The sequence below is a fragment of the Lutra lutra genome, chromosome 9 (assembly GCF_902655055.1).
Source record: "Lutra lutra chromosome 9, mLutLut1.2, whole genome shotgun sequence".
Classification (NCBI taxonomy): domain Eukaryota; kingdom Metazoa; phylum Chordata; class Mammalia; order Carnivora; family Mustelidae; genus Lutra; species Lutra lutra.
Genome location: NC_062286.1, coordinates 122,893,192 through 122,920,257, shown reverse-complemented (window position 1 = coordinate 122,920,257; position 27,066 = coordinate 122,893,192). Strand labels below are relative to the sequence as shown.

The 27,066-nt window shown below is 43.8% G+C and overlaps 1 protein-coding gene across 1 annotated transcript in view; it reads right to left on the bottom strand.

Annotated features, from left to right (window-relative positions):
- Positions 1-1,126: 1,126 nt before the first annotated feature.
- The window catches only part of RPRD1B (regulation of nuclear pre-mRNA domain containing 1B), a 51,843-nt gene continuing 25,903 nt past the window's right edge, over positions 1,127-27,066 (bottom strand). The window contains exons 6-7 of the mRNA XM_047745389.1: positions 23,561-23,736; positions 1,127-3,775 (exon numbers count right to left, since the gene is read on the bottom strand). Coding sequence (XP_047601345.1) covers positions 3,626-3,775; positions 23,561-23,736 — 326 coding nt within the window. The 3' untranslated portion in view covers positions 1,127-3,625. The remainder of the gene's footprint in view (positions 3,776-23,560; positions 23,737-27,066) is intronic.

Sequence of the window (27,066 nt, the reverse complement as noted above, 5' to 3'; positions counted from 1 at the left end):
TTTTAGGGCTGGCAGAGAACCCAGAAATAATTTAGTGCAATACCGTGTTTCAGAGGTAAGAAAACGGAGACCCAGGGAGGGAAGCACGTGGCCCGGGAAGGTCACACGGAGAGTTAACGACTCTAATCACAAAAGTTAAGCATTTTGACAGATTCATGAACTCTTAGGCAGTTCCATCTTCAGCTGAGAATCTTTCAGTCATATTTTGTAGCCTGAAGTGCTAATTAAACCCGAGGAATTATGGACTTACTATTTATAGGTAGGAGTGGAGGCATTAAGTAGGCCATGAAACCTGTGGACACAGGAGATTCTGTCTCCTGAGACTCACGTGTCACAGTCAACCTTTACATTTTAAGGCAGGACTTCAGCAATGCACGGTTTCAACTCCCCTGATTCTGGACTTGGCCTTGAACTGCACTTTAGTCTTGAAGGACCACAGCTACTGCAGCCTGCTTGCATTCCCAGATGGGGAGCCCCACTTTTTCGGGCCAATATTGCCATCACCCAGTGGAGAGGTTAAAATCAGCCTTTCAAACGGACCAGTTACTTAGAAAGGCTGTATTTTCAAACTGTTTTCCATTATTTCAAGTTCTCGCCAACGATGCTCAGCCAACGTGCCTTCACTGAGAGTGAAAGGAAAAGAGAAAGGAACATACCACCTGGATTAATGATTCCTCACATTTCTTCTTCGTTTTAACTGTTTAGAGTGGCTTTCATTGGATTCCCAAAATCAAATCTCTCTCTGGAGGCCCAGCAGTGTGAACAAAAGTGCTGAAATCAAAGAACTTCCAAGTCTGAATCTGTCAGAGACTGTGGTACTGGGGAAAAACTCATTTAACCTCTCTCCATCGGTTCCCACTTCTGTACAGTGAGGATAAAACTATGGAGGTACCTCTCCGGGGCACTGTGTGGATTGGCTAATTAAAGCTAATTAAGCCCCTGGAAAGAACCAGAAAATACTATGTAAGTGCCGAGTATTTATGGGCCACTAACAGTCACAAAACTCCCAAGGGACAAGATTCTGTGCAGACGGCGTGATCCCTATTGGTGGGTCCTAATTACCGGCTGCTTACAAGGAAAGCAGGGGGCGTTCTGTATCAAGGCAGGGAAAAGAAACATCACACAATGTCGTTCAACAACACCATCTTTATTCAAAAATATATATCTATGAGACATTTCAGAATATACTGCTGCCGCCACTGACAGCCTATACTGCTAAATAAAGTCCTAAATTAATATACAAATTTAAGCTTTAAAAATATTCTTTAAGAAAAAAACAAAACAAAACAAAGAAGAATGAAGACTTTCTGAGGAATATGACCTAAAGGAAAGGTCCTTTGAGGCCTATGGATGCCCTAAAGAAAGAAAAAACACAAAACAAAACCACCCACCCCACCCCACCAGATCACCTCATACATACAAGGAGAAGAAAGGGTCATTTAAATTAAACAAAAGAAGTAATAAGCACACTTGGGGAGGATACGGGGAGAATTAAGATTTAAAAAACAAAAGTATTTCATTAAAAAACAAAACAAAGCCCCAAACTAACTTCCTCATAGGAAGTCCACTAGTAACAGGTGTTAGGAGGCCAACACATTCATTTACATAATTGCTACAGTTTCATTTTTTGCTCTTGCTGTATTAATTATGCACCAATTGCTGGTCAAACTCAATCAGATAAAACATAGCAGTGGGTGAAATCCATCACGTTATGACACTTTCATCTAGCTGATCAGAGCAAACATCTACTATACCCTTTTGATTCATGGCTAGTAAAATTTCGCTTCCTCGGCGAAAGCACAGAGAATGTCCGAGATGGGTCCGTTCCAAAGCAAGCTCACACGTGGGACTAAAGCAGCGCACCAGATGGGGAGCAGGGCGCATGTGCACAAACAGCGAAGACTAGACTTGATCTTGCAATTTTAGTAAGGTCACCTACTGCCCTATGGCCTCTGGGAAGAAAAACTTTATAGTTAGAGACTCATTAATTTAATAATGACAGGACAACAGGCAGTGTCAGTAAGCAAACAACACACAGTCCATAGTCAAATCCGAAAAACAGCTTAAATGCTACTATGTTCTACACAGAGTTAAACTGACACCTGCTACGACTTTCCGTCGTTCTCACTTCACGGCAGGAGGGAGAGCTTCTTAAAGGAAAGCCTGCCACACATTTAAAACACAGGCTATGTTTCAACATGTTTAACATGTAAAACTACAAGTAATTGGCTTTTTGGTAATCCTGAAAATAGCAACTCAAAATAATGGAGATTCTGCGGCCCCCACCACTGAATTCCTTCTTACAGCTTCTGGATTTCAGCCTCTGGGCTCTACTCCTATTATACTACTGGGGCAAATTGTTTTCTGCCCTTTCCAATGTCAAAAATCAGCCTGCGGAATCAGAATGATTTACAGTTAGCAGGCCTAACCTTCACTAAAAGCAAGGTAAAAATCCTCTCTGACTACGATATATAGTCATAATGTCAGCTGGCATGATAATGGAATTAAAACCCCAAATTAAAAATCCCTGACTTGCCCCCCTTCCTCTGCCCGAGATGAGCTATCCCGTGACAGCCCATCTGAGGACCCCTCCCTCTTCCAGGCACAGGGGCGTGCGGTGGCCAGTGGCACGCGCACACACACACACAGGCACAGTGTCGTATTCGCAAGGGACATACTCAAGTTTACTCACCATACTGCAGACACGCGCCCAGCAAAGTAAATGTTAGTGTGAGCCCTGCTCCCCGAAAGACAGGGGTTGAAAAAGCAACAACACCTGTACAGAGCCCAGACTCTTAGTAAGTCTAAGCTTTTGGGGTCCACCAGTGCCATTTCTAATAATTGCCTTCACAACCAATCAGGGCCAAAAGATCAGGTTTTTAGGAACGTTTTCTCTGACAGTGGGTGGCTGGGAAGGTTGTTTGTAGGAACCTGGAGCAAATAACTTATTTTTAACTCATGCTTGTGATCCCTGTTACTCTTGTTTCTGAACTGTGACTGTGTTCCAGATCAGCTTTGAATCTTATCGCTAGATACCCTAGTCTGCTTACAAAACAAACGCACCTCACCTCTGACTACACATCACTAGAAGTAAGGGAAAGGAAGGATGAGATTTGGCAAACTCTTTATGGCAAAGCTGCTTGACAGCTGAGCCTCCAACCTTTGGGGTGGATGGTAGCCAGGAAAGTCCATGACTCCAGCGTGAGTCCTTCAGTGGAGGCCCGTACTGACCTTGAACAAGCCCAGTTCAGAAAAGAGAAGTTGCTTTCATGACACAATGCTGTCATAAGCGACAAGATTCTTCTGAACGCTTCCAGAAGTACACATGATTTTCGTAACTTCTTGGGTGTAAAGAGAGAGCTAAGAATGGAAACCCGACAGGGGCATGAAAACATGAAGCGGGAGCGTTTGTACTCCTTCCACATACGAATCCAAACTGGACTCCACTCGCCACTGTTCTGAATTGTGCTCGAGAGAGGACGGAGAGGAGAATCAGAGTCTGTGGTTCTTGAGGCTGCGGGACCGGGATGGAGGGAAAGAACCAGGGGCCACAAGGTTATTTCCAGCCATGACTTGCCCTCTTCTTTCTGCTGGTAGAGATGGGATCTGGGGCACAACATCTGTCCTAGTCAGTTGAAAACAGGTCACCAGCAGAGGGCAGCGGGGCCAAGCCTCCCGTGACGTTGGGCAGCAATGAGAGGTCTGGCAAACTCTGAATATGGGACTTCAGTTCCTTGCGGACCTGGGTGACCCGAGCGAGCTTCTGTTTATATTCCTAAGGAGACAAAGAGAAGACAATGTGGTTAAGTCCGTGTGTGCTGGTTCTCAGAAGGAAAAAAAACTCGACATAAAAAAGGAAAGCAGAGTTCAATACTGGCAACAGTGAATTAAATGGTATTTCGCTTCACACTTGAGATTTGGAAGGAAAACAGTGACACTTTGTATTTGCATTCTCTTAATTGGTTCTTATCTATTTCAAAACACCTTATAAAATAAAATACAGATTCTCAGGCTTTCCAATTATCCTGAGGGCTCCACCTTGACATCCCTAGAAAACTCCATATAAAGCAATACTTAGTGTTAAACTGAGAGAGTAATCCGGTATCAACGAGCACCACAGAAGCTTGAGTCTCCACTGCCACTGCCTGCGTCCAGGACTTCGTCATTCCACGCCTGAGCAACTGCAGCGAGGCCCAGAGGAGGCCTTCTGGGAGGCTCCCCCAAACACGCCAGGCTTATCTTCCGGAAGGCCAGCTTTCATCAAGCTACTTCCTTAAGAAAGTGAAGCGGGGACCATACTCTCTCCGTTACTGCTCAGAGCTCCAGATCTGCTAAGACTAGCTCCCGCCTGCATGTATTTCCTGCAGTTTCCCAATCCCCTGTGCACAACAGGCCACTGCCTGCGTGCGCCATTGGTTTGGGGTTCCCCTCAAGCCTGGAGGGGGATCTTTCTTCTCCTGGTCTCAGGGAAGTTCTGCCTCCCTGTCTCCCCAGAAAAAGCTTTCTTCCTCATCCAGAAGACTGGTCCCCACCTCCACCGGTCCTGGAGCCCTCCTGCACGCGGCAGTGCGTCTGAGCCCCGAACAGGCTACTCTGAGGTGCTCTCTTCACACAGGTTAGACTCCTCGGCTCCTCTAAAACAGGACTTCCCTGATGACAGGAACCTGGTGCACTACTTTCTTTCCTCCCAGCAAAAGGCACCCTTGGTAAATCTGGATGCAGTAACAACCCTGAGCCTTGTGAGGTGTTTATGGCCCCTCTTGGGGCCGGTTTTTTCCCTTAAGAAGAGCTGTGTCACCCTCCTCAGTCTTTCCACAGAGACAGAAAGCTCCTGAGGACGGATCCCTGCGGACTAAAGCCTCTCCTGCAGGAATGTAACAGAAAGCCCACAGAAGGGGCCAGGAGTCAAAGACTGGGTGATTTTGGCTCTGGCTCTAACTTGCTCTGTGATTGTAGGTGTGGCCTTTCGCTTCCTTTGTCCTCACCTTCCTTATCTGAAAGTGAAGGAACTGCCCACTCACAAGGCTGCTCTTCAAGTCCTAGAATCCTTTGTACCAGATACGTTCTACACACTTACAGAGGCAGAGAGTTTGAGGGCACATGCTTAAGCACTCCTGGAAGAATGATAAGACAGGAAACAGGTTAAATGAAGAGGTGAATCTGTAAAGAAAAAGTCCAGGCAAGGAGGGGGAGAAGAGATATGGAAGCACGGGCAGGGAGGCTCTGTGCCCACATTAGTGCCACCAGTCAAGGCTTCCACCTAAAATGAGAGCTGCTCACACAGCCATGGGATGGAGAGACAAGGGCAGAAAGTGAGCTCTCCTGGCATCCCATTTCTTTCCTTTGTAGACCTAACGCAACTAAAATAATGACTGACGTAAATTATAATGACACCCCCATCAAATTAGCTTCAGGAGGCTAAGACCAAACCCATCTGCTTTACCCATCATCCACCATGACCAGCAGTACCCTGGAAACAGCAGGTGTCCAACAGTTGCCCAATAAATTAACAATACATGAAACAAAACATTACAAGCACATCACATTAAGTAATCAGCTTTCATTCTTGAAGCTGGTAACTAATTTCAGATCTGAGGATCTAAAATGTCAAGGTTTCCTGCTCTTCCCTCTGCAAACATTTTTCTTCTTTGGTTTTTTTATACTTCAAGGGAAATTAACAGAGAAGACTAATTCTCTATTACTGAACATGGATTCATTTAATAAACTTCTCCTGATTCTATGTACAAAAAAGGAAAAATAGTTACTAAATAGTTATCCCTTGCTCTCTACCCAAATTCTCTGACCAAAGGTGATAGACAAAAACCACCCTGACTTGGAGCCATCACTCCTGGCAGCTACAGAGGACTTCAAGTGAAGGCATTCCTTAAGAACAGTCTGAAGATCATGAGCGGACCTGGGGTCAGAATCCAAGGCTCTGTACTCTGGAGTGACGCTCACACTAACTTAGCAAGTCCATCTGAGTTTAAAAGGGAAGGCAGGTGATCTCATTAATTAATTAATTAAAACCACCTTAAGTTCAAATAATCCTCTCCTAGGCAATCTTTTAAAAACAAACAAACAAACACCATTTGTTCCTGTCTGGAGGTAGGGAGGTTGGGAGGAGGTAGGCTGCTATTATATCCTAAATATCATCAAAGAAACTTCATTTTAATTTTAAAGGAAGCATGTTCCCCATTAAAGTCCTCTCTCTGGGCCAGTCTGAAAGCTGATAGATCCCATACACACCTCCTCATGCCACTGGGTTACTCTTTCCACAGGGATTTCTACTTTCAGAGCAGGTGCATGAGCCTAGGAGGAGGACATCACTACAGAAAGGATGAAAGTAGGACTATCAATGAAAAAGATTAAAAAGCAGGGAGTTTACATTAGCAGACAAGACAATGAAATACTAATCAGGTGTAAATCTAACAAAACATGTACAAGACCCATATGAGGAAAACTACAAGACTCTGATACAAATAAGAACTAAAGAAACGGGAGATATTCCATGTTCATGAATAGGAAGCCTCAGTATTATAAAGACGTCCGTTCTTTCCAACTTGATCTACAGATTCAGTGTAGACACAGTCAAAAGCACAGCAAGCTATTTTGTGAATACAGACAAAGTGCTTCTAAAATTTACATGGAGAGGCAAAAGACTCCAAATTGTCAACACAATATTGAAAGAGAAGAACAAAGTCTGACACCATTCAACTCCAAGACTTACTATGAAGCTACAGTAATCAAGACAATGTGATACTGCCCAGAGAATAGACAAATAGATCAATGCAACAGAACACAGAGTCCAGAAATGCACCCACATCAATACAGTCAACTGATCTCTGACAAAGGAGCAAAGGCAATACAATGGAGTGTTTTCAACAAAAAAGTTGGAACAACTGGACACTCACATGCAAAACACCAAACCCAGACACAAATCTTATGCCTTTACAAAAATTAACTCAAAATGAATCACCGGCCTAAACGGAAAACACAAAACTATAAAACTCCTAGAGAATAGGAGAAGTTAATCTAGATGATCTTTGGTCTGGTGATGACTTTTAGGATACAACACCAAAGGCCTGACCCATGAAGGAACACTTACCTAGGCTAGACGGTACTAAAATTTTCTGCTTTGCAAAAGACACTGTCAACAGAATGAAAATGACAAGACACAGACCAGGAGAGAATATTTTTATAAAAGACAACATGTGTTATTAGAGAAATGCAAATTAAAACCAGATACCACCACACATCTATTAGGATGACCAAAACCCGAACACTGACGCCACCAAATGCCAACAAGGAAGTGGTGCAAGAGGGACTCTACATTCTGGTGGGGATACAAAATGGTACAACCGTTCTGGAAGACAATCTGGTGGTTTCTTACAAAACTAAACCTACTCTTACCATACGATCCAGCAATCATGCTCATTGGTGTGTAACTCCAAAGGAGTTAAAAACTTGCGCCACACAAAAATCTACACTTAAGGGGCGCCTGGGTGGCTCAGTGGGTTAAGCCGCTGCCTTCGGCTCAGGTCATGATCTCAGGGTCCTGGGATCGAGTCCCGCATCGGGCTCTCTGCTCAGCAGGGAGCCTGCTCCCTCCTCTCTCTCCGCCTGCCTCTCTCTCTACTTGTGATCTCTCTCTGTCAAATAAATAAATAAAATCTTTAAAAAAAAAAATCTACACTTAAATGTTTGTAGCAACATTTTTCATAATTGCCAAAACTAAGAAGCACCCGAAGCTCTTTAGTAGGTGAATGGATTAACAAACTCTAGTACATCCAAACAACAATTCTGTGGCATTAAAAAGGAGGGCTTTATCAAGTCATGAAAAGACATGGATAAATGTTAAATGCATATTACTAAGTGTAAGAAGCTAATCTGAGAAGGCCACATACTGTATGAGCCCAACTATATGACATTCTGGAGAAGGCAAAACTATGGAGATAGGGGTTGTGGGGATGCACAGGCCAAGCACACAGAATTTTTAGGGTACTGAAAATACTATAATGATGGACACATAACCGTCATACATTTGTCCAAACCCACAGAACATTATGACATCAAGAGTGAGCCTTACAGTATGGACACTGGGTGATTAGGACGTGTCAGCAGAGGTTCATCAATGGCAGCAAATGCACCACACTGGTGGGGGGATAGGGGGGTGAGAGGGAGTATATGGGAAATCTCTGTACCTTCCTCTTATTTCGCTGTGAACCTAAAACTGCCCTAAAAAATAAGCCAAGAGGTCTAAATGCATCAGCAAGGGTAATTCTGAACATCCAAATACAGGTGAAGATCGGCTTGAAAACTGTTAAAACATGCAGCTGGCTTAGCTGAGATAGCTGAATGACCTAGTTTAATGCTTTGAGGAGAAATGAGTAGGTAAGAATTCATGGCAAACTCTGACTAGGTCAAACTGAATAATGATAGTAATTTTACAGTCCCCTAAATAGATCAGGTAGTAACAGACTCTGATCTCCAACCTGTCTTTTTTTTTTTTTTTTAAATATAGATTCAGTCTTTTCCCAAAGTCATCTATAAACGTCACCATGGACAAATAAGAAAATCAAGATTGAATCCAAACAAAACTATCCCCCAACACAATTCCAACTCTCATTTGCCTTCCACTTCTCCCGCTCCCAGACCCTCACTGGTCAGGCAGTGGCACTTCCCCACTAGCTGCCTTCCCAGTTTTTCTCTTTGGTTCAGGACAGGCAGGGGAGAGAGATCATGAGAACCCAAGAATCTTTCTTCTCAACCTACCAGTCTGTCTTCTTCTTTTTTTTTTTTTTAACATTTTTTATTTATTTATTTGAGAGAAGAGAGAGACAGTGAGAGAGAGCATGAGCGAGGAGAAGGTCAGAGGGAGAAGCAGACTCTCCGTGGAGCTGGGAGCCTGATGCGGGACTCGATCCTGGGACTCCAGGATCATGACCTGAGCTGAAGGCAGTCGCTTAACCAACTGAGCCACCCAGGCGCCCTCAACCTACCAGTCTGTCTTCTAACAAAAGTTTGGTCCACAAGCTCTGCTGGTACAAGGTTACAAACTGTGCCCTCAGCAGAAATCCAGCTTCTTTTCATGGTATCACTAAAATCAATGTGATGAGACCCGTTCAAAGTCTTCTGCCTCATTTAAGTACACTATATCCCACAACCTCTTTAGTACATCGAGTACCACTCAGCTAGAGAAATGATGTGGCAAGGCGGTCACATGCTCCTTGTTTAAAATACCTGACACTTGTGTGCAATAGAGGACTAAGCCTTTACTCTAACACTCAGCGCTAGCCTGCCTGGGAGAGGAATGCGCAAGATCGGGACCTGCACGATTTCTATCAGTAGGATGGCGGGGCTGCCGGCCTTCTCCCTCTCTCTTTCTTCCTCTCCATCACAATTCACCATGGCTCCTCTTTGTACTCTTGTCTTCAGATACTTGCCATTCCCCCACTACCTATCTTCAGCAAGAGGAGAGAAGGCAAATCCAAGCGGTCCCGTGGCTAGTCCTTTCCTGCTGCTGCATAATCTGTGCCAGGCTGGTAGCAGAGGCGAGGGGCCGGGCTACCATTCGGCTGCATGCACCTACCGCAGCAAACCCTACCTCTCCCACGAGAGACTGCAGGGAACCATGAAACAGGCGAGAGTGCTACCAGACTTGCTGCTGCTACCTTCTGTGTCAGGATCCTTGAGAAGGGGAGAGGGAAGTGGGCACCTGTGATAAACTGCCTGGGTTCATGTGACTGCCAAGAAATGTTTAAAACGCAGAGGGTGAGGCCCAGCGTGCAGTTCTGAGATAATGCCTAGGATTTATGATCCTGGCAAAGCTCTGGAATCCTGCCCCACAGACTCTCTGAACTTGCAGCAGAAAATGCGTCCAACACCCCCTGCTTCCTGTGGATCCAGCTGACACTGTGAGAACACAGACCATCATGGAGCACTAAGACAACCGGCTGAAGGGAGCAAGCCCTCCACATTCTTTGCCTTTTTTGGTTAAGAGCAGCAGGCCAGACCTGACATGCTGCAGATGAGCTCTGAGATAAGAGGGTTAGAAATGACAGGGACTGACACTGCAGTGACCTTTCTACAGGAATTTCATTTTTCAAAACAAACAAAATTATAAGCTTCTCCTCCAACCAACTCCTATAAGAAATACTGATATAAAATGTAAACATCGTCAGATCTATTTTTTTTCTGGCCAGGAAGTATTTATGTAAGAAAAATTATGTTAGAAAGAACATCACAGGCAAGGGCTTGATTTGATGAGACAAGATTTCCAGTATCAAGACCAATGTTTTCCTTTATCTGGCCCTGTTGTGCTATAGGACATATGGCATATAAAAACCACCCACTGCTCGGCTATTCCCAATTAAGAGTCATAAAGGGTTATTATGCACGAAGAAGTTTATGAAGGGCCCTGTTTTAAAGGTGACCTGCCATACCGAATTTAAGTCAAAGAACTGCTTCATCGCATGAAGACTGAGAGCCGTGCAGAAAGGGGAAGCTGCCCCTCACCCTAAAATGATTTCACACCCCGAAGTCAGACCTCTTCATCCTGCCAGGAGGCTTATTACTTCTCGCCAATAAAGCTCAGAGGAGCTCCACTTAGAAATCACAGCCTCTACTTATACTACAACACTTCTCTTTCTTTCACTTTCTTTTTAGGGAAAACATAGACATCTTCAGACTGAAAATAAGAATGCCGCTCTTAACTTCTCTTCGAGAATCTATGCAGGAAGATCTGCACCTCTCCCCCAGCCAGCTCCCCGCTCCCAGGCGACTCAGTGGCAGCTGCAGCATTTCAAAATGACACATTCTAGGGGGCCACAGCCGGGCTGGAGCTGCTGAGTAAGATGCTGGGGAAGACAGAAGAAAAGGAGGAAGTTGCGGCTCCAGCTCCAGAGCTCACGGCCTCTCGTCTCCATTACTAAACCCATAAAAAAGGTAAACACAAAGTATTTCCCAGAAGGGAAAATGACAAAATGGCTACAATTAGAGGAATGTTCTCGGAGTGATCCAACCCATCCATTGGAGAAGTCAAATGGGAAGGGGCTTCGCAAACTTGGAACTATACCACAATTTGTCTTCAGGGTATTTCTTTCTCCCCAGCAGACCCTCTACACAAAAGGTTCAAGGGAGCTTCTACTGCTACAGCAAAATCTCCCCCCCCCTTTTTTTTAAAAGATTTTATTTATTTATTTGAGAGAGAGAGAGAGAGAGAGAGAGAGCATGAGAAGGGGGAGGGTCAAAGGGAGAAGCAGACTCCTGCCGAGCAAGGGGCCTGATGCAGGACTCCATCCTGGGACTCCAGGATCATGACCTGAGCCAAAGGCAGTCGCTTAACCAACTGAGCCACCCAGGTGCCCCAGAAACTCCCTTCTGACAGGGATTTGCAGAAGCAAGAGAAGAAGAATAGAAAGATAGTGTCTATATATAATTAAAATTAATAAAAATGAAACAAAAAAAGTGAATTTTAGGACTGGGCAAATTTCCCAACTTTAATGTACTCATAAAGCTAAATATTTACAATTTAACAGATGTCCGTAAAATGCTTTTAAAAAGGATTTATTTTGGGGCATCTGGGTGGCTCAGTTGGTTTAGTGTCCGACTCTTGATCTCGGCTCAGGTCTTTTTTTTTTTTTTTAAGGATATCCACCTTTATTTATTTTTTTTTTTTAAAGATTTTATTTATTCATCCGACAGACAGAGATCACAAGTAGGCAGAGAGGCAGGCAGAGAGAGAGGAGGAAGCAGGCTCCCTGCTGAGCAGAGAGCCTGATGCGGGGCTCGATCCCAGGACTCTGAGATCATGACCTGAGCTGAAGGCAGAGGCTTTAACCCACTGAGCCACCCAGGTGCCCCTCGGCTCAGGTCTTGATCTCAGTCATGAGTTTGAGCCCCGCAAGAGAAAGATTTAAGAATGCACCTGGGTCCTCCAAAAAGAGAGAGAGAGAGAGATTTATTTTAAAAATGTACCTGGGTTCTCCAAAAATGCTTACATGCATACCATGGGTCCCTCATTACATAAAACCAGGTAAAACCATGATTCTAGTACAAGAAGAACTATTTACTATTTATAGTTAAGTATTTTTCTTAGGGGCGCCTGGGTGGCTCAGCTAGTTAAGTGTCCGGCTTTTGATTTCAGGCTAGGTCATGATCTCAGGGTTGTGCAACTGAGCCCCACATCTGGCTCCAAGTGGAGCGTGGAGCCTGCTTAGGATTCTTTCTCTCCCTCTCCCTCTGCTCCTCCCCTCCATTCGTGCTCTCTTTCAAAAAAATAAATGAGTTTTTGGGTTTTTTTTTTAAGTCAAATGTCAAAAAAATCTAAGTTTTATGCAAATAACAAAGCCCCCACAAGCTGGCCTTCTTAACAACCATTTTTATGGAAAACCAAGTTACTGATGTTGTGCAAACATCAGAGATGCAGGCCTTCCAATGGTTTCTCTTTCTGAGCCAAATGCTGACAGAGTCAAGTCTTCCTGGAGGGCAGCTAAGAAGCAAAGGGTAGAAATAGAAAGGCAAAGGACAGTTTCCACATAGAATAATTTTAGGCAACATTTATAATTTTAAGTGCTAGTAGGTCTGGCTGGGGCAGCGTGTAGATTACTGCATTACAACTGGATATAGTTTTCTCTACAAGGAATGAAAAGAGCAATTTCTTTCCATACGCAAAAAAAAAAAAAAAAAGAAAAAGAAAAAAGGAGGGAAATAACATTTCCTGGTTCCTCCAAAAGACTAAGGGTATATCGCATCTCTCCCACCAGAAGATGGCTGTGATGGAAAGTATGGAATCAGAAAACCCAAGTTCAAATCCTATTCTACCACTTGCCTGTGATGCACCACAGAAGACCTTGCTGAACGAGGCATCCTTACATTTAGGATGGGAATGGAGACCCTGCCTGCACCATGGGGTGATGCCCAATCTGAATGAGACCAGGTACACGCTAAACTGTTGTGTGAATCAGCCCCTCAGGGGAAAGAACCACCACCACTCCCACATTTTTGTTATAAGCAGCCCTCAGTCTTCCTGACCTACATATTCAGAAAAGCCATGCAGAACGGAAGGAAAAGAAAAGTGCCAATGGGACACAAAGATCCATCCTCTTACAAGCCATCTGAGTATGTCCTGAAAATTTGGCACCTTTACTAGAAGTTAGTTTGAGCAAATGAAAGAGCCTCTGGGGGCACCTGGGTAGCTCAGTCTGTTAAGCGTCTGACTTCGGCTCAGGCCATCATCTTGGGGAGCCCCACACTGGGCTGCTCTGTGCTCAGCAGGAACCTCTCCTCCTCACCGTGCTCTAATAAATAAAATCTTTAAAAAAAAAAGAAGAGCCTTCAACCTCCAAGACCATGGGTAAAAAAATAACATACTTTTCTGTCTAGGTAATACCAAACAAAGTCCAGTCCCATCACTCTAAAGGCCGAGAGAGACGAAGAAATGTGTCTAAGCAGTAAAGTCTGGATCTCACAGGAGCATCATCAATGTGAAAGGAGTCCCCCTATCAAAGACACAGCGTCTGACCTAGCCTAGAGATGAACTCAGTTGCAACCGTACCTGCCACCTGAGATGAAGACACTGTGTCGAGCGTGAGGACAGGGATGGGGATGACACAGTGACAATCCAGACAGGATTTTATGGTCTGGTCAGGGAAATAACGAAATCATCCATAAACAGAGTAACAAACCATGTGGTGCTCTGTAGGAAGAAGATAGGGAGAAAGGACAGTATTTATGGGAGGAGGAAGAAAGAAACCTGGTTTTACAGGGTAGGGTCTCGGGGAAGTATCGTTTGACATGGAATATAAATGATGAAACAGGAATCAACAAGGTAAAGAGAGGGAAGGAAAGTGGGCAGAGTGTTCTAAACAGGGGGAGCAGCACATAGAAAGTCGGAGACCGGATAGGCCAGCACAGACAAAATGCAGTGGAACGTGTTAAGAGAGAGGGCTGATGAGGTCAGCAGGGGCAAACCATGCGGTGGGGCACGGAGCATGTGGCAGGAACAGCGAGGATTTGAGCTTATATTCCCTGAACTAGGGGCAGCCATTCAAATGTCTATACAGGGGAATGACCTGCTCAGAGCTCCATCTTGGAAAAGAATCACAAGGCTGCCATGTGAAGAATGAGTTACAGAACACAGAACAAATGCAGGCGGGTCTGCAAAGAGGCTACGACAGGTGAGCAGGGGAGGAGGGGTGGCAGTGCGGGCTAAGGTGGTGGGTGTGGAGACACAGGAAGAGGAGGGGACAGAGTCAAGAAAAACGGAAATGAAAATCAAAGAGGCTGTCAGGCAGAGGTGCAGCACAGGGGCTGAGGGAAAGACTGGGATAAGAGGAGGCTGAACTGACCCATCTTGGAGGCCGGACAGACAGGGAGTGACACTGGATGAGCTCCGGTGTCCGCTTTTGACAAATGGCCATGCCATTCTCCAAGAAAGGGAAAGAGAAGGAAAGGAAAGGTTAGAAGAAGAGGACAGTCTGTTTTGGCCATATGACATCTGAGGTGTCTGTGGAGATATATGGGTCTGAAGCACAAGGCAGGGTCTGGGCTAAAGATCTAGATTTAAGCCATCAGCACGCAGGTGGGAGCTGAAGCCACTTTGTGTGTCACGCAAGGACAGAATGAGAAAAAGGCTAAAGGAATACCAACATATATAGGGCGGGGTTGGAGAAAAGCTTACTAACACACAAAAAAATAAGACTGGAACAGAACCCAGAGAAGGAAAACACATAAAGGGTAATGAACAGTTCCAGAGCTCCAGAGAGGCCCAAAAAGAGCAAAGGAAACAAAAGACAGTGGGGGTGGGGATAGGTATCTTGGCATCTGAGTCTGGACCCAGTGGTGGCAGACTCTGAAGATGGCCACTTGAGCAGAATGTAGATATGCAAGCCAAGCTGCAGTGGGTTCAGAAGTAAAGGCAGCGAGAGAAAATAAGGTAGGTGAAAAGGGACAGTGAGAGTGTGCTCATGTGAATGTTGCTGTTCTGTTTAATATTAGAGAAGCAACGCATGCTACCTGTGGAGAAGGGCACCTGTAGCCAGTCTACTGGAGAATTCTTTGCCAGAAAGGAAAATAAAGTGCCCCTCAAGGCTCCATGTGATAAGGAAAGGCAGGCTCCAACAGCTTCAGGGTAGACAAGTGTTAGTAGAGCCCATCTGCCGCAGGTGAGGGTAACGTCACTGTTTTATAAATGACAAACCACACCAAAGATAAAAGGCTTCGAGGACCAATGGCCTCAACAGAGAACGCCAGAGAAAGCCTGGAATGGTGACTACAGATCCTCGTCACTGCACTGTTACTGGGGTAAAGGATACCCACAGGAATAACTCCCAGCAAGTCTATGCAAGTCTATGCCTCATAGAACAGAAACATGATGAGCAAAATAAAAGGACCCAGAAAAGCACCAAATACATCAAACCAGACATTTTGAAGAAAAAGTGGACTGAGTCCATTAATCACTATCCAAACCCCAAGAATGCTCAGAAGGCTGTTGGTAAATTTTTGTTGAGTTTAAAATTGCAAAGTTACCCTGCTTAAAGTTCTCCAAGTACTTAATGAATGGATTAAGCAAGAGAGTTGTCCACACTTTTCCCTGAAGATATTTAAGGAATCTGAATAAGAGCAAAAACAAGGAGGCTTGCAAAGTCATCATGACAGCTGGTATCTTCCCCTCTTCACAGGAAGCACGTCACACCTTTGGGAGCTCATGGGCTTCATGTGCAAAGGTTTCATTCTGACTCCCGATTACAACCACGAACACTTTTAGCTGTAAATGTAGGAAAAGACTTTCTAATCTTAATTCAAGCTCTGTATCTTATAGAAATAAAAACAAAAGTCAGAAATGGAACTTCCAAGATTGCAAAGTATGACACAATCCAATTTTATTTTCTACAACAATTGCGACTGGAAGTGGGTGAAGGCCTACCTTAACAGTAGTAGGAACATTCCTAAAGACTAAAATAGATCTCTGCTCAAAATGACACGTATCCATTGGATCAGACATTTAGACACTAGGGCTCAAATTTCTGTAATCTGAACCTGCTCTCAAAACGATGCTCCCTCAAGTCAGTGTTATAATAAGAAGTAGCTGCTATTTCTCATGGCTGTTTCATACGTAAACATAACTTAAAACCCAGAAGAGAGCCCCATTTGTCTACCTAAACTATTCGATGTTCATTTCTTCACAGAACAATGATTAATGCTTAACTTGGGGATGGATATCTGTACGTCCTATCTATCCATCTCTAAAGCTCTATGAAGCGCCAGGCTGCCGAAGATGCTTTGGAAGAGCAAGAACTCCTAAGGTAGGAAAGCATATTAGTGGCAAAGACCTTGAAATATATAAACTTAAGCGTACTTAAAAGACAAGCAGGAAGGGAACGCCTGGGTGGCTCAATTGGTTAAGCCACTGCCTTTGGCTCAGGTCATGATCCCAGTGTCCTGGGATCGAGTCCCACATCGGGCTCCTTGCTCAGCGGGAGCCTGTTTCTCCATCTGCCTCTGCCTGCCACTCTGTCTGCCTGTGCTCGCTCTGACAAATAAATAAAATCTTTAAAAAAAAAAAAAAAAAAGACAAGCAGGCATTTACACATACACCCATAATCCATTTTTTGAAACTTACAGGAAGCAAATACTCCCATACTGGAAGTTAGCCCAAAGTAAAAACAAAACAAAACAAAAACATACTCAATAAAAATAATCACTGATTATCCAACTATAGTGTTCAAGCAACCATTTAAAATGTTTACACGGGTTTCTGTTAATAAGTTTTTTTAAAAAAAGCATGACAGAAAATTGTCCATGTATTATGATCACTTTAATTTTAAAATTGTAGAAAAAGGGTGCCAGGAGGGCTCAGTTGGTTGAGCGTCTGGCTCTTGGTCTTGGCTTGGGGGGCCACTGGGTCATGGTCTCAGGGTTGTGGGATCAGGCCCCATGTCAGGCTCTACACTTAGCTCAGAGTCTGCTTGGCCCTCTCCCTCTGCTCCTCTCCTGGCTCACTCTCTTTTTCTCTCAAATAAATAAATACAATCTTTAAAAAAAAAAAAAAAAAAAAAAAAAAAATATATATATATATATATACACACACACACACACATACATACATATATATAATTGAAGAAAAAATAAAGGAAACATACCAAAATCAAAAGTTCTCTGGATAGTGCGATTATAATTTTTTTATACTTATTTTCTAAGCTTCCCTGTGATGTGCTTGTAATCAGAAAAACAGAAATAAAGAACCAACAGTTGCATAAGAATGAATGTTCTAGCAGGCAAGCAGTGACTAGGGGCCCAGATGCTGTTTTGACTTAACATGTATATGTACTTTGTAAATACAAAAAAGTAGTGCTACACACACCAGCTGAAACTCAGTGGAGCTATTCTGGAAAACAGGAGGAATCGCCAAAAGCTGGGCTATAAGTATGGAAATGATGCTATGACTAAACGTATGGAATTCTAGCTGGGAGAGCTTTGAAATCATGTCAGTTCTTTAATGTGAAGCCTCAAGTGTTGGCGAACCATGCCCTTAGGTCACCAAGTACAGTGAAGTACATTAGAACGGTTATAACGAGGCATTCTCTGCCCCCCTTCACAAGATAACATTTAAAAAATACACACATGAGCACCTACCTACCCACTCCCTACCCACGCGAGTGCGTTGTGTGCACGCAACCTCACAGGTAAAAGCTCCAGCTACAAATCGAACCTGAGTGTAAGGGTTGGCAGCAACTGAAAAGAATGGAAGGACTTCAAGGACACAGCCTCTAAACTCCAAATTACTTGCAGAACCACAAAATTCAAGAAAAGTCCCCACTCGTTGGAAGGAAACTTTGTAGGGGGGAGGCTCCCATCTCAAAGCACGGGTGAAGAAGCAGGGGGCGAGCCACGAGCTGCTGTGTGGGGAAGGATGTGAGTGTAAACCCTCTGTGGGGTCCCTGGAGCAGTGTGAGTAGACTGACCTTTTCAACAATGGCTGGAACAGCCCATGGTGTTGACAGCACCGCGACTCTGGGGAGGAAAAGAATTATCTGCTAAGGAAGGGCAGTGAGTGTAGAGGACTGCGAGCAGGTGGGGCCAGGCTAGGCAGGGCTGTGAGAGGCAGTCTAGGCGGGGGCCTCTCAGCTCCCAGGGGCACACTGCAGATGACGACTAGGGTCAGGAGTCAGATTAGGGTTCTGGTTCTCACTGACTTCCTCTGTGACTCTGAACTCCTCATAGACATTCTGAGCTTTGTATTCTCATCTAAAATGAGAATTAGATCACTGGCTCCCATCTGCCCTTACAGGAATGGACAATGAGATACTGGCTTTGAGTATCATGAGAAAAAGAATTTACTCCAAAGTTGACAAAAAATGGATTTATCTCCACCTATTGCCTATCCCATTATTGAAATAAATGCTTTTAACCATATGTACCCTGCAGGGAGGGGCCGATGCTGCCAGAAACAACAGAAGGCCGTCAGTTTGGTTTAGTACCTTCTCAGCTGCAGCCAAAGAATTTCTCAAGTTGTTATAACCAAACTGCAAACAGAAATACGAAGAGTCACAAGGCAGTGTTAGATCCTGGGCCATTTCCCCCTTCCCAGCTGTGCTGTCTCAAGTAGAAGGCTCTACTCCCGAGTATTCGTTATGGCCAAGGGGGAGGTGCCAAGCTGGGGAGAAGCAGCAGCCCCAAGTTCAATGAGCCAATCACCCTCACGTCCCCAAAGCATGTATAGTCACAGCCAGAAGGGTATGTAGAACCTCGGTGGCAGAGCTGGCCCTCTCAAACCTTAAAAAGGTCTTCTCAGAGGCCACTCGGAAGTGCTTCATACAACTATTTTAATCCCCCTACAGAAGATGGCATTTTTCTAAAACAAGGTTCTTGGGGATTGTTGCAATGATTCAACTTTGGTTGCTCTTCTATGTAGGATGCCTTCCGGCTGCTGACCTGATGGAATCAAATTTAAAATAAACAAAACAACAACAAAGGAAAACACAAACCTGGTGGAAAGTTACCAGATGTCTGCCTTGGATTCTATTCCTGGTCTGTGGCAAACTCCCTTCTCTGAGTCTGAATTTCTTCAATAATTCAGAAGTCAGATTCCACGATGTCTAAAGTTCCATCCAGCTCAACAGTCCTGTTAATGACTTACAGCCAGGCCTCAACGTGCCACTTCATTTTGAGCAAAGAGTGAGGCTGTCTGTCATGGCTGTGCCTTGGTGGCTTTGCTGAGCACACATGCATCGGTACGCACGCTCCGTAAACATGGGGGGACACATATCTACGAAAAGGCGCACACACTAATGCCCTCTCTTGTGGTCCCTGGTATTCGTGGCACCTAAACGGGGCTTTTGTAATGGCAAATGCACCAGGTAGCGGGCCTCCTGCATGCTTTCTTAAATTCTGCAGCAGAAATTTTAAAAGATCTAAGTAAACAGAAAGAAATCTTGTGTTCGTGGATTGGAAGTTAAGAATGTTAAAATGGCAATAGTTCCCAAAACAATCTAGAGATTCAGTGCGATTCCTATGAAAGTTCCAATGACTCTTTTTTTTTTTTTCAGAAATGACAACCAAACACTAAAATGTGAATGAAAATAACTGATATATTATGGTAGTAAAACAGCGAGTACCTGCTCCTTTTCGATTTTTTTCCCTCCATTGTTTGTACAAATAGATCTCTTTTCCCTCCCTCTGTCCATTCCCCTTCCCCCCACATGCCCTGATCACTCAGACAAACATACCCACATCGTGCTTTTATCCAAACTGACAAGACAGGAAGTCCAACATTCTGACATGGTTTCTGAGCTTCTAACACACAACTGGGCTAACGGTCACCTCTGTCTACCAGGAACAAACTTTCCCTTTGCTCTAAGATCTGAAGTCTGGAGGCTTTTCTGGTACCTTTGGCCTCACCTTTTTGATTTAGCTTTCTTCTGTACCCTCCAAACTTCTTAACCACTTCGAGGCTACCATTTGTGCTTCCTTCCACATGCCCTCCTTCCCATTTCTAGATTTTCTCACATTGGTGACAAAAGTGGTGCAAATAGATTTGAAGCAGCCCCCTTCTAACCCTGCCTGGAGTTTAAGGGGAAGGCTGAAGGCTAACATCCAGAAACAGAGGCAAAAAAAAAACAAAAACAAAAGAATGGATAAAAAACAAAACCCCGTCATCTCAAAATGAACCATGGTTCTACTTAAAGGGGGAAAAAAGCACAAATGAGAAAAACCATAGGAGTTTCTACCAAAAAGTCACCTTTCTTTACCACAAATTAAATCAGACTTGTCAAACCTTTTCACCCAACCACAATAAATAAATAAACAACAACCAAAAACAAAAAGAGTACATTGACTGATGGAAATTTCACGCACAAATATTTATTGAGAAAAATTTTGTTCCTGGCAGTGCAAAGAGCATGAGACCACAAAGGCCAGCAGACTTCAGAAGATCTGCTGAAGGGTATTACAGGGTTCAGAAACTGCCCATGTGTTTGATAATTCTCTCATATTGTAAATAAACTTCTGACCAAATTAGTGTTGTTATTACTCAGACAGTGAACTATGATATTCCCCTTACTTCTCACATTCTAACTCTCCATTCGCTGCTGTTTCTCCCCCAGTAGAGTGTGAGCTCCTTGAGGGAAGACAGCACACCTTGCTCATCTTTGGACATCTGGCTGGCACCGGCTGTGTGGACTTTATTCATGAATAAGCAGCTCCTTAAAGAGTACAGAGCCTGGTTCCCATTGGAGCACTGGGGCACTTCCCTCCCACCGCTTCTGGTTTTTTTTCTTTCTTCACACATTTGTCTGCTCCGGTCTGGCTTTCCCATTTATAAATATATTTCTCTTCTTCACTTGCGATTTCCTTTTACAAAAAGCCTTTTATTACCTTCCAGGAAGTTAGGATTTGACCTTAAACCACAATCAGAGTGGCCAACTGCCTCCTTAATCTACATTATGTATAATCCCCTGGTTTGCTTTTATGTTCACTGAAGCTGTTCATGACTTCCTTGAGGGCAGAAACACAATCTCTCTCTGTGAGCTGCAACTGCCCCCTCCTACATGCCCTCACCTAAATCATTCTTGGCTCCAAATCCCTATTCCAAAGCTTAGGAGCCACCCAGAAATCAAACATAAGATTCTTAAGTGAAAGACAAAAAGGTATGCTCGTTACATGAAGGAAGAGATGAACTTAAAAAGGGGAGTGAAGAGGGGGAGGAGAAAAACTTATCTGTTAACAAATTAGAACTTTGGGAAGAAAACAGGCTCTCAAGCAAATCATTACATTTCCAGAGTTCTAAGAATTCAATGTTCATACATTAAAGGTAATGACAGGATTAAAAAAAAGATTTCATTTACATTCTGATATGGCAATTTTAAAATAAGGACTACGAGTATTACAAAGTGAGTGTTAAAAGAACAAGCATACTTCACGACAGCCCTCCTCAACAAGAGACTGCGAGGCCTGAAAATGATTCACAGTGGTAACGCATCACCTTTCAAGCAGCACATACTTCTCAAGTTTTGCCATTGCCATGAGGGTATGGTAGAGTGAGACCAGTCTATTCCCGAATAGGAGAGAAAAATCATAAATTCTAGAGAGCAGCCAGCAAACATGGATAAAGAAAAAAACTAGCCAGGGGCGCCTGGGTGGCTCAGTGGGTTAAAGCCTCTGCCTTCAGCTCAGGTCATGATCCCAGGGTCCTGGGATCGAGCCCCACATCGGGCTCTCTGCTCAGTGGGGAGCCTGCTTCCTCCTCTTTCTGCCTGCCTCTCTGCCTACTTGTGATCTCTGTCTGTTAAATAAAATCTTAAAAAAAAAAAAAGAAAAAAACTAGCCAGATCTCAACATCTTACCTTGTATCTAGTCTTTTGTTTTTAAACAAGCAAATTTAGCTTCATTTTTACAGTGAATGGTTTTGTTCAAATGGCTAAGTGACATGGTTTGAGAAAAGAAAGGACCTTTAGCTCAGAATCTGTACTTTCCAGCAATGGTAGCCTCCTGTTCTGATTCTTAAGCAATGGAACCCCAATGCCCAGATGAGCAGAGGAATTTGGACTATAGCTACAGAACAGACCCAAATCTCTGATCCATCTCCGTGCTTAATGATGTTTCATAGCATCTCACAAACCACTGGTTCCAAAGAAACCAGAATGATTCCCCAAGAAAACACAGGGAGCCAAGTGCAACTGTGAGGAAGGGAAATAAAGAGTTAATCCACTCTACCAACCCAATCTCCTTCTCAAAGACTCTGTCCTCTATGGTAGCTTGCCACGTTCCACCCAACAACAGCTGCTCATGATAATCAATGTCTGACAGATCAGAGAAAGCCCTTAATGTGTCGCCAAGGGGCAGTTCAACAGATGGCATGGTGACTTACAACCAGAATCATTAATTACACTCTCTTATTAGTCCCGGGGCACAGTGCTGAAAATGCTTCCTCAGTGAAAGATGAGCATTTCAGATAAATGACCGTCTGGTATTGCCTGTGAAACTCCCTTTAGGATTTCTGGTCAGTGTCGATTTCTAAATCTAAGCCATACTACTTTCACAACCATTTCCCATCTTCCACTTCCAGACTGGCTCATGAAGTTCCCCCAACCACTACCCAGCCCTGCTCCTGTAATCACTGCAGGTAAGGATAGGGTCAAAAGTGCCCGTCAATGCTTGCCCTCCTCAAGTTGCTAACTGCGTGGAAAAGCAAAGACGGTAATCTCAGCCACAGGACTAGCTCCGTTTCCCTCCCTCTGTGTCAGAGAACATGTTTCTTGAGTACTGGGGTGGGGAGGGGGGACTATCCCCTCCCCCCTGTACCTACTCTGGTGCTTCCTGTGATATATAACAGATTCTCTGACTGAAAACTGTCCTGACCCCTGTAACCACCAGCAGCTTGGGGCAAGCAAAGGTTCCCAAATGTCCATACCGCCGGCTGTGTTACGCAAGCACTGATGTAAAACCACCGTGTACTTCATTACAAAGCCAAATAAATGCAGGGTAAGGAACTAGTTCTAAAGCCCCTCCCCAAGGGCATTCAGGCTAATGTCAACTCAGGGTAGAAAGTAGCACCTTCTCAGCAGTTTGAGAACTGGACTCCACAAGCACTACTGTGAAGTTTTAGAACTGACTGCAGACAGAGCTGACAGGCAGACTACTTTCTGGCTTTAACCATGGCGTACGGGTCAGAAATCTCAATATAACCTAAAAGAAAGACAATTTTAAGTATTTTCCAAATCCTACCAAAAACACATGCTTCGGTTTTGCCAACCACCTGTTCTTTTCGTACTTCGATCTACAATTTTTTTTTAATGTGAGTTCAAACTAAAGTAGTATTAAGATCCTAAATGCTTTAAGGTTTCAATGCTTCTTGCATTCCGGTTTGTTCTTTCTTGGACACACAAAAACAGGACTTGTTTTCAACTCAGTTCAAATGATTATAATATCTGGTGGATCTTCTCAACTCATTAGTTTTTAAAAGACAAAAAAAATATGTTAACGAAAGCACAAAGAAACCTCTTGCTGCGGACTATAGGAAGGGAAACTTGGGCAGCCTGGGTCTGCCTCGGCAGGTACTCACTTCTAGTTTTTTCTCCTTTTCTGACAGAACATCTTTCTGGTTCTGGGTGTACTCCACCAGCATCCGAGCCAGCTGGCGCCGGTCTTCCAGTTCTGCCGCCAGACGCCCGTTATATTCTGCTAGTAACAGACATGCTTCATCTACCGTTTTTGAAAGACGTTCAGCTGCCTCTTTGTCTATGTACAAATGAGACCAAAAAACAGAGACAATATAGAAATCACACAGGCATGATTGCAAACATTTCTGGGGGAGGCTAACAGTTTCTCTCCCAATGTACAGAGTCCAAGAATAAGCCAGAACCTGTAGACAAACAATGGATGGGCTGACAGAGAAATCCAAAGGCACTCACTCCTGTTAACAAGACAGGACATCTCTGAATTACCTGATGTGAGGCAATTGTACAAGGAGGAAAATCTTGCAAAGGATTTCTAAATGCCTATTCCTGAAAAAGCTCTACAGACAAAACAAACAGAAATATTTAAGGTCATAGTCATACATGAAATAATTTTTCCTTGCCTCTGAGAGTTTCGAAAGCGTTTTCATACTATTTTGTTAAGAATCCTTCACATGTTCTTCTGAAATACAAAAGCAAGCACTCATTTCTTGGGTGTGGAAACTAAGACCAAATAAAAGCTATAGGACAGGTTTGATACCATGTGGTTAGCAGAGGATTTGGGACTCAAAACCATGTCTGTAAAATGGATCTAAAATGTCTCTGAAATAGGACTCTGCCCCTTATACCATGTAATAAGTCTTGAACCTGGGAAGGAGCTCTCTTCTTCCATTCAAGAAAATATGGGGTCTGAGAAGAACTGACATTCTTTCAAATTCTTTAAACACGACCCACAGGAAGAAACACCCTTTATGCAAACACATAAAAAGAAACGAAAGTTTCATAAAACAACACTTATCCTTACGATGTGCAAAGTGTTCCATCTTCTACTCTGTGTTTGTCTGTCTGTTTTAATTTTCATCATTACTTACCAGACTTATTTCACATCCAATTAATGGGCTGTAACTCACTGTTTGGGAAAAAACTGTACTGAAGTATCAAAGTATAAGAGAGGATATCCTTGGAAAAGAGGTGAACAAAGCTCAACATTAAGAAATGAGAATAAGTGATAAAAGAATGATCTATATTAGAAAAGTAATGAAAAAATTAATTTCATGTGGATCTGGTGAAATTAGAGCTCTAATAATATGTACATATATATAAGTGTATATATATGTACATATTATACACACACACAGTATTTTTAGAAAGGCTTTTAAGGGTCAAAAGAGTAGATCAGTGCTTTGAAACCAAGAGCAAGGGCATCCCATTCCCTCTTGCTCACTCCAAGATTCTGCTGCTGTGACTGTCCCTTGTGACTCCCCACACCTCTCAACTTCCTTCTCTTCCACCAGCACTATCATCAGCATACAAATATGCTGCTCTACCTTCTGTCCACATGTCACTCTCTGGCTACTGCCCCATTTCCCTGCCTCCTTTACAGAACTCCTCAGGAGAGCTGACCATTTTCCTGGAACCCACCTGGTACCCTGGTACCCACCTCCTCTCCTACCACTGTCACTTAACCCACTCTAATTGGACTGCTATGCCCCAAACCATCTAATTAGCAGAATAAATATGTGGGCTTCTATTATGCCCAACATCATTCTAGGCTCTCAGAGCAAAAGGGGACACAAAGGACAAAAACTCTCTGTCCCAAGGAGTTTACATTCTCAGATAAGAAGAGAAACAATATAGTACATTTTACTTGTTCATCAGCTGAAGATCAGAATTCTAGGGGAAAAAAAAGGCAGAGGAGAAAGCATGGGGCATTCAGAGGGAGAACTGGACTTTTAAGTGTGGTGGTCAGGATATGCTTCCCTGAGATGGTATGTAAAGCAAGGCCTGGAAAAAGTGAGAACAAGCCATGTGTACGTGACTATTCGGGCAAGATCATTCCAAGCAGAGGAAACAGCAAGTGCAAAGCCCTAGAAGGGGAAAGTGCCTGGCAAGGAGCCCATATAACTGGAGTGCTCTGAGCACTGACTTCCATTTGAATAGATCACTCTGGTTATTTTGGTTATGTGAAGAACAGAGCGATGGCTAGGGGTGGGAGATAAGGAGGAAGCAGGGAGACCAAAGAGGAAACAACTACAATAATCCCAGTGAAGTTGTTGGTGACTTGCGCCAGGTAGTAGCCATGGAAGTGGTGACAGTATCAGACACTGGGGTCAGACACTGGTTTTGGTCCTGATCAACAGGAATGATGAGGGGCTCATCTACCGATAAGGGGAAGACCGTGAGAGCAATGAATTTTGGAGAGAAGATATCAAGTTTGGTTTCAGACAGGGCAAGTATGAAATGGTTTTTGAGACAATCAACTATTAACACTAAGCAGAAGGCTAGATGTAGGAGTCTCAAGTTCAAATGCCAAGTCAACAACAGAGATATAAATGAGGGAATTATTAGCCTAAAAATTATTTAAAGTTATCAACCTGGATAAGAGGAACTGTCAGTGAAACTAACTAGAGAAGAGTGCTAAATACTAAACATTAAGAGGTAACAGAGGAGTGAAGAAACTAGCCAAGGAGACTACAGAGCTACAGCCAGAGGGCGGTGAGGAAAGCTAGGAAAGAGTCCTACTTTCCTGCTGCTGCCACTGCTACAACAGATTTATCACCAGTTAAGTAGCTGAAAATAACACAACTGTATTATCTTAGCATTTATTATCATGGCCTCTTCCTCCACCTTCAAAATGCATCTCAGCAAAGACTGTTTCCAGGGTTCTATCTCCTTCTCTATACTGCCCTTTGGCCTCCCTCTCAGAAGGACCCTGTGACTAGACAGGGCCCACCTGAATCATCCAGGATACTCCTCCCCACCTCAAGATCCGTAACTTCATCACACCTGTAAGGACCCTACTGCCAGGGAAGATTACACACTCACGGGTTCTGGGGATTAGGACACAGATGTCTGGGTTGGTCGGGGTGTTTTTATTCTGTCTACTGCACCAAATCAGAAGAAATGACCAACTGGGCCAAACGCTACTAAGATCAAGTCACGACAACCACAAGTAAATATTGGGTAAAATTCACCCCCGAACTGGCAACATGGAAGGAAATCATCAACAACACTGATCAGAGCAGCTTCAGTAAAGCAGAACCAAAAGAGAATGGGAAGAGGAGAAAAGGAGACAAATAAGCACAGGTACTCTATTTAGAATGTTTTATTACAAAGAACAGAGAAATAAGGCAGTAACTAGAGGAACATATGGGTCAAGAAAAAAAGTTTTTCCCCTGTGGGAAGAAAAGTACATGTTTTTGTGCTGTGCAACATGAGCCAGTAGAGGGAAAACATGGACAACTGCTGGAGTACTGTCCTTGAGCAATGAGAAGGAACAGGGCTGACAAACAGGCAGGTGAACTTCTGTTCACCCACAGAAGTGGGAAGAAAAGTCAGCTTAGGGGTGTTGTTTTCCCAGCCACACCCACCTGGGCGGGTCCAGGAAAGAACA